Consider the following 11,837-nt stretch of genomic DNA (forward strand, 5'->3'; position numbering starts at 1 on the left):
AATAAACTGCTTTTCTCTTCATGTTAGTGACTTGTACATTTATAATGGAAGTTACGAGATGATCTCAGACTATCTGCCTTTATTTTTTATTTACAAGTCTGTTTGACACACACACAATTCAAAAAGTATTTATTTACACGGCTGAGTATGTACAAGCTTATTTACACGGAGGTAAATTTACAGCATTTGTCCATATTGTTATATAACCACTCGCAGTACATGTTCCAGCTGACGGGTCACCAAAGAGCAAGAGAAGTCGAATTTTAAGTTTGGTTTGTCTTTAAGTTCCAGCTTTCAGAAGGAAGTTAAACTAATTACGTCTTCATGTAGAAGTCTAGACGGGAGAAACGATCGACTCGTTTAATTACGATGATGCTGATGATGACGCCTTCACACCTTTAACTGCTTGGCGACGCTGGTCTTTGAGCCCACCGGGACCCAGAACGCAGTCTGTGGATCCACAAAGTAACGAAACAACAACAATCCTCAGTCAGCTGAGATTCACAGAAAACGACTCCCGAAGCTGAAGCTGTTACTAGCCGCTTCAGACAGAAACGTAGCCCTCTTTACGAACGCAAGGAATCTACAATAAGGAAAACTAAAAGCTACTCTTACAAAACCGACTCATTCTACAAAACGTAAATAAACGACGGCACGTTTTTAATAAAAGATAGTGAGGAACTAAAGACCTCAGCTGAAATGATGATGATAAATGACTTTCATTCCTCTATATTAGTCTTTAAATCAATCTTTCCATTGTAGCGACGAGCTCCTCCGTTACTGACAGGCAGAGGCAGATAAAACGACAGACTGACGTCTGTAGAGACGAGCTGCGAGCTCACAACGCTTCACCTTAAAACAATCGCGCACACTATGTTTGGAGCAAGTCTTGCACTCGCCTACGTTGTAAATGACTAAAAGGTGTAGATATTTGATCAGATGTTGCTCAATGGTGACCCCACACACACGCACGCGCACACACACACACACACACACACACACACACACACACACACACACACACACAGAGAGAGACGCTGTCTTTCAGTCGGAGTCGCTGCTGCTGCTGGAGGAATCCGTCGACATGGCCTCCACGTCGTCCTCGTTCTCCTTGTTGTGACCCGGAGGCTCCAGGCCGAAGTCGTTGCCGTGGTGAGGAGGCAGCATCCCCACGGAGACGTCCGAGGACTGCCAGGGGTAGTGAGGCGTCAAGACGTCTGAGGAATCAGGGGGAGAGACGGAGGTTATTCTGTGAATTCGCTACTCCACCCTCAGCCGGGTGTGGGCTGCGTGGAGATCCAGCAGGGGATTTGGAGGAAGATGTGGACGCGCTCAGTAACGTCGCAGTCGAAGAGAAAAGCCTGATTAGGGTCGATTTGTTACTGAATGCAGTTCAACTGGAACTGTCTAAATACAAAATCATAATGGATTGATTACTAAGACGCAGCCTTTAATGTGCAAGTCGACATTTTTTCGAGTCCGTCTTAAAACAATACTCACAGGTCACACGAACATTAAAACAGTTTGGTGCAACCGACAAAGAAAGTTTCCCAACGTGCTTCCAATGAAAGCGACGGCGGGCGGACTCCGCAGTCCTCGTCCCGTGCAGTTCATCTGAAGTTAGTACGAGGCTTCAGCCGCCTGAGTTCATCCAATCAAGTGAACGTTAAAGTCTGAAATCTGATTCGCAGGAACTGAAAACTGGTTTTAAAATGACATTTCTGATATTTGTCTCTGCACAGAGCAGCAGCAGACTGTGATTTGCTAATGGTTGTGAAACTGGAGCCTGGTTACAGTCTAATTTCGTTTTGATGCATATTGCACATTTTCTGTTAATCCAATAAACCTCATTTCACTACTGAAATATTACTGTGTCCTTCAGTTATTTGATAGATCAAAATGAAATTGCTGATCCAAACACCCAAATATTTATAAATGAAAATCATGGAAATTGTCAGGGGTTCCTAAACTTTTGCATACAACTGTATTTTCTGACCTGTTTTTAGTGTTTTTATAGTGTATTGTATTATATTTTTTGCTAGTAAAAGGCGTAAAGGCGAGCTGCTGTAACAAAGAGCTTCCTTTCGGGGATCAATAAAGTGTTTCTGATTCTGATTCATGGTGTTGCTCTCGTGAATGGCTGCTCCCAGAGAGGCTGTTTGCTGTTTGTTACTAGCGAGACTAAAAAACAGCCGAGCAATTCGGACATTAACGTACCAAACTGGGTCAGATCAAGACGGACTGGTATGTTTTACCTCGTTACGGTTCAGTTCACTGTTTCATTCAGTGCAAGTAGCTCAAACAACAAACAGACAATAATAAATCTAACAGTAATAATGGCCTCTGAGGCGTCCTGATGAGGGAAATTAATCGACGCAGCGGAGGACTCTTACTTTGAAATATGTCAGTAGTAACTAGTCTGGGCCAATTCTCCACCAAAGAAAATAACAGTGGTAACAAAATGGCCGCCCAGTCAGAATATCACGCTGATGAAAACGACGACTTAAAGGGAAACTGATTCCTAACAATAAGCAGTCGTGTTGTTAACTGATGTAAAAGGGGAAAGAAGAAGACTCCCATGTATGTTTATGCCACTTTAGTGAGTGAGTGGAGTTACACAGGACAACCGAACAGGCGCGTCGTAACCATAAAGGACTCGAAACCTTTGGACAGACTTACCGGGCAACCTCCCGGCAGCCAGAGCGTCACCTGGCAGGTGTCCGTTCACGCCGTTGGTCGGCAGGTTGGCCATGTGACCCAGCATCCCACTGCGCATTTCCAGGTCAGTAGGGTAGGGTCTGCGTGGGTCACCTGAGAACGACACTTGTGTTAACAGTGGCGTGAAACGTGAGAAGCAGCAGGAGCGGCGCCGGAGACTCTGGTTCCTACCTGGCACCCAGTTGAGAGGAGCACACACGGCGTTACTGGCACTGATTCTGTGAGCGTACTTGATGATTTCCTCTGAAGAGATGCTTCCTGCAGACGACACGTAAACAAGGACAAGCCATCAGACCCAAAACCAGAGTCAGCGACCTCGGCATTCATCAGAGAGCGCTGCGCAGGTGTGTGAGCTCACCTTTCCGGGCTTTGTCAATGGATTTGAGTTTCTCTTTCGCCTGGTAAACAGCAGTCGCCTTAAAAAAGAAGGAGCAGCAGATTTAGATCAACAGAACCTGCAGCGACCTGTGTGAAACACACTGAGGTTTCAGTGTTCGCCATGTGATTATTAACACAGGGCATCTGAAGTAGAATAACGTCTATAATCTGGCTCTAAAATTACAAACAAGAGAACGTCAGACCAACTCTGGAGCGGCGAGCGTCCTAAGGTTCAACAGAACCAAGCTAGATCGATGATGCTTTCACAGAACGTGAGAGACACGGGCCCCTGGACTCAGCCAAGCAGTGTAATACACACACACATATATACATATATAGACAGTGGTGTGAAAAAGTGTTTTCCTGATTTCTTATTTTTTTGCATGTTTGTCACACTTACATGTTTCAGATCATCAAACAAATATTAGTCAAAGGCCCAAAATGGCCGGCGTGGCAGAGCACCAAGATGAAAACCACTGCTGAGCAAAAACAACATTAAGGCTCGTCTCATTTTTGCCAGAAAACATCTTGATGATCCCTCAAGACTTTTGGGGAAATACTCTGTGGACTGACGAGACAAAAGTTGAACTTTTTGGAAGGTGCGTGTCCCATTACATCTGGCGTAAAAGTAACTCCGCATTTCAGAAAAAGAACATCATACTAACAGTAAAATATGGTGGTGGTAGTGTGATGGTCTGGGGCTGTTCTGCTGCTTCAGGACCTGGAAGACTTGCTGTGATAAATGGAGCCATGAATTCTGCCGTCTACCAAAAACACCTGAAGGAGAACGTCCGGCCATCTGTTCGTGACCGCGAACTTGGGTTCTGCAACAGGACAGTGATCCAAAACACACCAGCTAGTCCACCTCTGAATGGCTGAAGAAGAACAAAATGAAGACTTTGGAGTGGCCTAGTCAAAGTCCTGACCTGAATCCTATTGAGATGCTGTGGCATGACCTTAAAAAGGCAGTTCATGCTCGAAAACCCTCCAATGTGGCTGAATTACAACAATTCTGCAAAGAGATTCACACAGGGCCATGTAGGTTTGATGATCTGAAACATTTAAGTGTGACAAACATGCAAAAAAATAAGAAATCAGGAAGCGGGCAAACACTTTTCTCACACCGCTGTACACACATACTACTGGAGTCACCTGTTATATTGATGTTTTTCTTCTTTCCTTCAAAAATGGCTATTTAACGTAGATTAAAAACAGTATAATTGTACACCAAACGTATTATTTACATTTGAAAGAGTTTTAGAAGAATTAAATGATTAAAACGTCCGTTCAGTCGATGTCCCCGCAGTGTTGCATGACAGCGGAGAATACTGCTGGAAACATTTTTACTCCCAAATACAGTTAAGTTAGATCAAGAACGACTGTGCAATTAGGATTAAAACCCGTTTTCTTCGACGCTCTCAGTCGTTAGACTGAGTCGGTTCAAACGGTTTGTCTCTACTTGACTCTAATTTAATCTTAGTTTTAAGTCTCACGTTGAGCTTCACAGTGTAGTGAAATGAAGGGACTCCTACTGGGTGCTGGGTGAAAAGAACAGTGAATGCCTCTAACTGTTTGGCCATTATAACCCACAATAACACACCTTTATTAAATTAAGGTAGTGCGATATTTTAATTTGTCAGCATTGCTCAAATCTCCTTAAAGGGGATTTCATACACCGGTCAGAACGGAGGGAAAAACCGGAAAAGCACCACCCACCAGGATGTGTTCGGCTTCCTTCAGCTGTTTCTGGAGCTGCTGGATATCGCTGTCTCTCTTCTCCACCTCCTTCTCCAGCAGCTGCATCTCCTGGTGCACCTTCCCCTGCTGCTGAGCCACCTCCATCAGCTCCTGAAACTCCCTGTCCCTCTGCACCAGCAGCTCCAGGATCTGAGGACCACACACAGACACTTTTTATGTGTGTTTTATTTGAATAAACACACACACACACACACACACACAAAGGGAATGACCTAACGGCACGCCCCATTATTGGTCCTAATACGTCCCATTCTCCCAGTCTCATTGTGGTTTTGTTCCAATACTCCCTCCCCTCAGCTTGAAGTCACCTACAGAGAAAGCCACGATGGAAGATTCGGGGATAACACACATTTTATTACTTTAACTTTTACTTGCGTATAGAAAAACCTTTGTGGCTGTGAATGATTAAGTCTTTATTGATCCCCAGAGCGGAAAATTCAGGTGCTGCAGCAGCACAGGGACAGAAATAAGTCCAGATAAATAGAGAAACGTAACACACAAACAATTAGAAGTACATACACAGTAGAAATAGAAACTATAGAAGAGCAGTTAAACTTACAAGGCAAGCAGTACACATACAGTACCCCCTTAGACTAATACAGTCTCCAGTAAAGAGACGTGTGAAGTGAATGTAATAGTCAGTTTTACAGGTAACAAGTATTTCTCGGACTGCGTGTGTTGTGTTACCTGAGTGTCCTCTCCTGGCTGGGGCAGTTTCTGGCTCCTGGACAGAGCCAACATCTCTATCAGCTCCCTGAAACGAAACAAAACAAAACAAAACAAAACACACACAGACAGAGAGAGGGGGGGAATTCAAATAAAGAAGGCTAACGCTAGCTAAGAAACCGAAGGCGCCGCGGCTCTGAGCAGCAGAGTAAACTCTTCACAGATGAAACGACAACAGCGAGTAAAACCTTGTAAATGCGACACCGGGAAACAAGTGCGAGACTTTTAACCTTACCGGGATAAAACCTCCAAATCATCCAACACGGAGAGCAGCTGCTCTTTCGTTGATTTCTCCGCCGCCACCGCCATAGCTGGCTCACGTCGCTTCTGCGCAAGACAGGAAGTGACGTCTGCAGAATCTTCTTCTTTGAGGTTTTACGGCAACGGGCATCCTCCTGTCGCATTACTGCCATCTTCTGGCGTTAGTTAACTCCTACAAGTACATTTACTCAGGGTCTGTACTTTTGAAAGTACAATTACTTAATTTTGTACAATTGTACTTGTACTTTGTAATTACAATCTAAGTACAAATTTGAGGTACTTTACTTGAGTAAAGTATCTGATAGCTTTAGCTACTAGTTACTTTCTTAATTAGGATTTTACATACAAAGCTTATGTACTCCATTTATATAGCAATATTACAATTTGCCTCTCCTTCTCCCATTCACAGGCACACTTACACACCGATGGCAGAGAGCTACCATGCAAGCAGTAGTGGAAAGATCTTTTACAACATAGCAATAACACAGTATAAAAATACTCCATTACAAGTTAAATTAAAAGTCCCCTATTCTAAATAAGTATCATCAGCAAAATGTACTTAAAGTAGCAAAAGTAAAAGTACTCGTTATGCAAAATGACTCTATTCAGAGTGTTATATTTATCATACTATTTTTATTCATAATGCTTCATATTTTTTGATATCATGATATATTTTACATGGAAAGTCTTTATCTGAAAATGAACTAGTAACTAAATCTCCTAAATAAATGTAAAGTAAAAAGAAAAGTATACAATAATATTTGCCTCTGAGATGTAGTGGAAGTATAAAGTAGCATAAAATGGAAATACTTTGGCTCAAGTAAAGAACAAGTGCCTCAAAATTGTCCTTAACTGTACGAGCCAGGGATCAAACTGTAGACAACCCGCTCTACCTGCTGAGCCCCAGCGGCCGCACATTATAAAATATGTCCTAAATTAAACTACCCAACGGTATATGAAATTGTTAAGATTGGCTCCAGTAAAATGCTGCTTACACATTAATGCATCAGTGATAATAATCCAATAATATAAAATAATTTAAACACTGAAATGGGGCATTTTTCTGTATTATGAGTACTTTTACTTTTACACATTTTTCTAATAATACTTGCATACTTTTACTTAAGTGACATTTTAGTGCAGGACTTTTACTTGTAATGAAGTATTTTAAAATTGCAGTATTGTTACTTTTCTTAAGTAAAGCACCTGAGTACTTCTTCCTCACTGGTCCTGCTCCTGTTAGCGCTCCGTTCCTCCATCGTGTCTTTCTGATATTCATTTCCTGCAACATGTTGCACAGTTTCTGGCTCCTGACAGTGTTCACAAAGACCGATGGATGATTCCCTATAATGTGAAGAAGACAATAATAGTTATAATAATAATTCAGTAATTAAAAATTCAATAGATGGGAGAGATTTAGAAAATTTTACTTATGAATATGAAATGTATCCAATAAGATGAGTAACTGTAACAGTCAGTTTGTATTTTCAGATTTTTATAATAATACTCATATACTAATACAATTTGCTTCCAACTGAATCCATATGTCTGTAATTTTATTCATTTTGTTGTCAGTGACGAAGGCAATTCCTGCAGTAAAACATGCAAAAAGTAGTGAAATAAAGGTAAGATAAGATAAAACTTTATTGATCCCAGGGTGGGGGGGTGCACATGTTACAGCAGCAACACATAAAGGACTATTTGAATAAAATAAAGAAAAAATAAAATAAGAAAAATGATACATAAATATATACGAATAAGAAGCACAATATACATAATAATAGATTAAATATATAATGTATAATATATAATACATATATAATGCATGTGCAGACTATGTAACACCTACGCAATACAGTAATAACAATACAATGAAGTAAACATAACAGAAATAGAGGTGAATACTTTAATGTGGCATATAATATAATAATATAAAAGCTCAAAAATAACAATATAGTAGTAATTAGTAAGTAACATTGCCATTTAATGATATAAGTAATATAATGCAAATCTACAAATATACAAACAATCGCATCATTTCATAGTTTTGGTTTTAAATAGCCAGTCCCTCCAGGTACTGGAGAAATTAGCTCCACCTTTACCGGCTGCAACATTAGTGATGCTTATACATTAAGTTATTAGTAAAATTTGAAATAATAAACATAAACTCATAAAAGTTTATAAAATACATTTATTATTAAAGATTAAACCAGTTGTTCCCAAACTTTTTAACTTGCGTAGTTGTGTCTCCTCGTCATGTTTCAGAGTCTCTGAGTTGTTATCAGTGGTTTCATTTCAATAACTGTTCAAATGATCCAATATTTCACTAAAAATCCAAGATTTGAAAAAAGTCCAAAAACTGAAAACAGATTTGTGTATTAGAACTTTGTTTCTTCTTCTTTCCTCTCCCATCAATCATCTCACGGCCCCTCAGATTTATCTGGTGACCCTTTGGAGGGCCCGACCCCTAGGTTGGGAACCACTGGGCTAAACTAGCTAGCTGTGTATAAAGCAGTTAAAACTAGCTAACTGTATATAAAGCATTAAAACTAGCTAACTGTATATAAAGCAGTAAAACTAGCTAACTGTATATAAAGCAGTTAAAACTAGCTAACTGTATATAAAGCAGTTAAAACTAGCTAACTGTATATAAAGCAGTTAAAACTAGCTAACTGTGTATAAAGCAGTTAAAACTAGCTAACTGTATATAAAGCAGTTAAAACTAGCTAACTGTGTATAAAGCAGTTAAAACTAGCTAACTGTATATAAAGCAGTTAAAACTAGCTAACTGTATATAAAGCAGTTAAAACTAGCTAACTGTATATAAAGCAGTTAAAACTAGCTAACTGTATATAAACTAAAACTAGCTAACTGTATATAAAGCAGTTAAAACTAGCTAACTGTATATAAAGCAGTTAAAACTAGCTAACTGTATATAAAGCAGTTAAAACTAGCTAACTGTATATAAAGCAGTTAAAACTAGCTAACTGTATATAAAGTAGTTAAAACTAGCTAACTGTATATAAAGCAGTAAAACTAGCTAACTGTATATAAAGCAGTTAAAACTAGCTAACTGTATATAAAAGTTAAAACTAGCTAACAGTTAAAACTAGCTAACTGTGTATAAAGCAGCTAACTGTAAAACTAGCTAACTGTATATAAAGCAGTAAAACTAGCTAACTGTATATAAAGCAGTAAAACTAGCTAACTGTATATAAAGCAGTTAAAACTAGTATATAAAGCAGTTAAAACTAGCTAACTGTATATAAAGCAGTTAAAACTAGCTAACTGTATATAAAGCAGTTAAAACTAGCTAACTGTATATAAAGCAGTTAAAACTAGCTAACTGTATATAAAGCAGTTAAAACTAGCTAACTGTATATAAAGCAGTTAAAACTAGCTAACTGTATATAAAGCAGTTAAAACTAGCTAACTGTATATAAAGCAGTTAAAACTAGCTAACTGTATATAAAGCAGTTAAAACTAGCTAACTGTATATAGCTAAAAGCAGTTAAAACTAGCTAACTGTATATAAAGCAGTTAAAACTAGCTAACTGTATATAAAGCAGTTAAACTAGCTAACTGTATATAAAGCAGTTAAAACTAACTGTATATAAAGCAGTTAAACTGTGTATAAAGCAGTTAAAACTAGCTAACTGTGTATAAAGCAGTAAAACTAGCTAACTGTATATAAAGCAGTTTAAAATGGCTTCACCTCAGTAACGATCTAATAATGTCATATATAATAACATATCAATAAAAGGGACCAATTTTCTGTAAAACAAGATCTTTTATTTTGATACTTAAAACTAGCTAACTGTATATAAAGTTTTAAAGTAGCTAATTCTGAATGCAGGACTTTCCACCTTTTTAACAATCTTTACTGTCTTTAATTAAACTATTCTTTACTTTTATTTTTTTCTTTTAAACAAGATCTTTTTCTTTTGATACTTTAAGTACTTTAGTAGTAGAAGTTTTTTAAGTAGAATTCTGAATGCAGGACTTTACTTTTCTTTACTCTTACTTTACTCTTCTTTACTTTAAATTTCTTTACTTTAACTTTCTTTACTTTAACTTTCTTTATATTTACTTTTGTACTTTTACTTTCTTTACTTTTACTTTCTTTACTTTAACTTTCTTTACTTTTACTTTCTTTATATTTACTTTTTGTACTTTTACTTTCTTTACTTTTACTTTCTTTACTTTTACTTTCTTTATATTTACTTTTTGTACTTTTACTTTCTTTACTTTTACTTTCTTTATATTTACTTTTTGTACTTTTTCTTTCTTTACTTTTATTTTCTTTACTTTTACTTTCTTTATATTTACTTTTTGTACTTTTTCTTTCTTTACTTTTACTTTCTTTACTTTTACTTTCTTTATATTTACTTTTTGTACTTTTACTTTCTTTACTTTAACTTTCTTTACTTTTATTTTCTTTACTTTTACTTTCTTTATATTTACTTTTTGTACTTTTACTTTCTTTACTTTAACTTTCTTTACTTTTACTTTCTTTTACTTTTACTTTTTGTACTTTTACTTTCTTTACTTTTATTTTCTTTACTTTTACTTTCTTTATATTTACTTTTTGTACTTTTTCTTTCTTTACTTTTACTTTCTTTACTTTTACTTTTGCCCCGGACAGACTCATCAAGCTCCCCGCTGGTAGCCGGGTCTTTTTCCGGAACCTGAGTTTGTTCAACTTCAAAATGAAAGTGCAAAAATGTGTTGCTGAACGACTGCCTCGCAGCCAGGGGGGGAACCTCCCTCATCATTCCCGTTGATTGTGCTTTAGTGCTGCACATCTCCAAACAAATGTACAAACCACCAAATGACCACAAATTACAGTCATCCTGGGGCTTTTGGGGCCCCTGATGGTCTGGGGGCCCCTGAGCAGCCGCTTTGCCTGGTTGGTAATCGGGCCTTGCATGTGGAGGACAAGAAGAAGAAAGAGAAAAAGAAGATTTATGACCAAAAAAAAAAATATCTGAAAGTGAATTTCAGTGAGAGAAAGTGTAAACAATAAGTAACCAGGAGGAGAAAAGAAGGGAGTGCATCGTAAACTTTAGAAAGCGAAATTCTTGCTGTTTCCTTTGATTTCCTGATGAAATTCTGTCATATTAAAAAAGTTTTGTTAGAAATCAACAGAAAGAAATCAGTACACATCTACTGCGGACATAATCCCTGCCTTCTGCTGCCATAACTCATAGTGACGGAAAGTAACTAAGTACATTTACTCAACAGCACTTAAGTGCATTTTCGAGGTACTTGTATTACACCTGAGTATTTAAATTGTATTCTACTTTACACTTGTACTCCACTGCATTTCTGTGGGAGATAAATGTACTTTTTACACCACTATATTTATGTGACAACTGTAGTTGCTAGTTACTTTGCAGATTTAGATTTTACACATAAAACATATGATCAGATTCATAAAATACGAGCTGCAAGGTCGTTTATTTATCATTTTACAACACAAGGTTGTATAAATGGAATGAAAGTTCGTAGTCCCTTCATGCTACACACACAGAACACAACAGATGATTAAATTCGTATTAAAATAGTTTAACATACAAAACAATCACACTGAGAGGAGCTATTCTGCTGCACAGTGAGTACTTTTACTTTTGATACTTTAATTTGCATTACATTTTCAATACTTCTGTACTTTCACTTAAGTAAGATTTTGAATTTTTACATTGTAGTACTGCAGCTTTCACTTAAAGCGAACAGTTCGCCCCAGAATCAAAAACACAGGTGTCTCCTCTCACCTGTGGCGCCGTTTATCCAGCTGGACTGTTCTGGTGCGAGCTGCAGAGGTTTGGAGAAATCGGCCGTAGAGATGTGGGAACTATTTTCTTCCCACATGAAACTTCTCACAACAAACCTGTGGATTATCTTCAGTAACCGGGTCATGAAGTCTGGAAAGAGACGTTGCTGCTGAGTTTCTCAAATGTATTTATTTTGGCGCTTTGATCACCACAAGCAGAGCG

General features: G+C 37.9%; 1 protein-coding gene across 3 annotated transcripts; it reads right to left on the reverse strand.

Moving 5' to 3' along the window:
* Positions 1 to 112: 112 nt before the first annotated feature.
* On the reverse strand, positions 113 to 5,977 carry med4 (mediator complex subunit 4). Of its 3 annotated transcripts, none has more exons than XM_044215832.1 (8): positions 5,816 to 5,977; positions 5,542 to 5,608; positions 4,813 to 4,983; positions 3,077 to 3,134; positions 2,890 to 2,976; positions 2,680 to 2,811; positions 1,009 to 1,217; positions 113 to 968 (listed from the first exon to the last, which is right to left on the reverse strand). In XM_044215832.1, the coding sequence occupies exons 1-7, from the start codon at positions 5,887 to 5,889 to the stop codon at positions 1,045 to 1,047; spliced, it is 762 nt and encodes a 253-aa protein (XP_044071767.1). In that variant the 5' UTR covers positions 5,890 to 5,977; the 3' UTR covers positions 113 to 968; positions 1,009 to 1,044. The 3 variants fall into 3 exon arrangements, with proteins under 3 accessions (XP_044071767.1, XP_044071766.1, XP_044071765.1); XM_044215831.1 differs by having other exon boundaries at positions 113 to 959; positions 1,000 to 1,217; XM_044215830.1 differs by having other exon boundaries at positions 113 to 1,217.
* Between the last annotated feature and the right edge of the window lie 5,860 nt (positions 5,978 to 11,837).

This window comes from Siniperca chuatsi, linkage group LG12, assembly GCF_020085105.1.
Source record: "Siniperca chuatsi isolate FFG_IHB_CAS linkage group LG12, ASM2008510v1, whole genome shotgun sequence".
NCBI classification, from domain to species: Eukaryota; Metazoa; Chordata; class Actinopteri; order Centrarchiformes; family Sinipercidae; genus Siniperca; species Siniperca chuatsi.

Excerpts from the sequence above, each read along its gene's own strand:
- med4 (XM_044215832.1), bottom strand. The coding sequence starts at position 5,889 with ATGGCGGTGGCGGCGGAGAAATCAACGAAAGAGCAGCTGCTCTCCGTG. Across the intron at positions 4,984-5,541 it reads AGCCAGGAGAGGACACTCAG|ATCCTGGAGCTGCTGGTGCA; the intron begins GTAACACAACAC and ends TGTGGTCCTCAG. Across the intron at positions 2,977-3,076 it reads CATTGACAAAGCCCGGAAAG|GAAGCATCTCTTCAGAGGAA; the intron begins GTGAGCTCACAC and ends TGTCGTCTGCAG.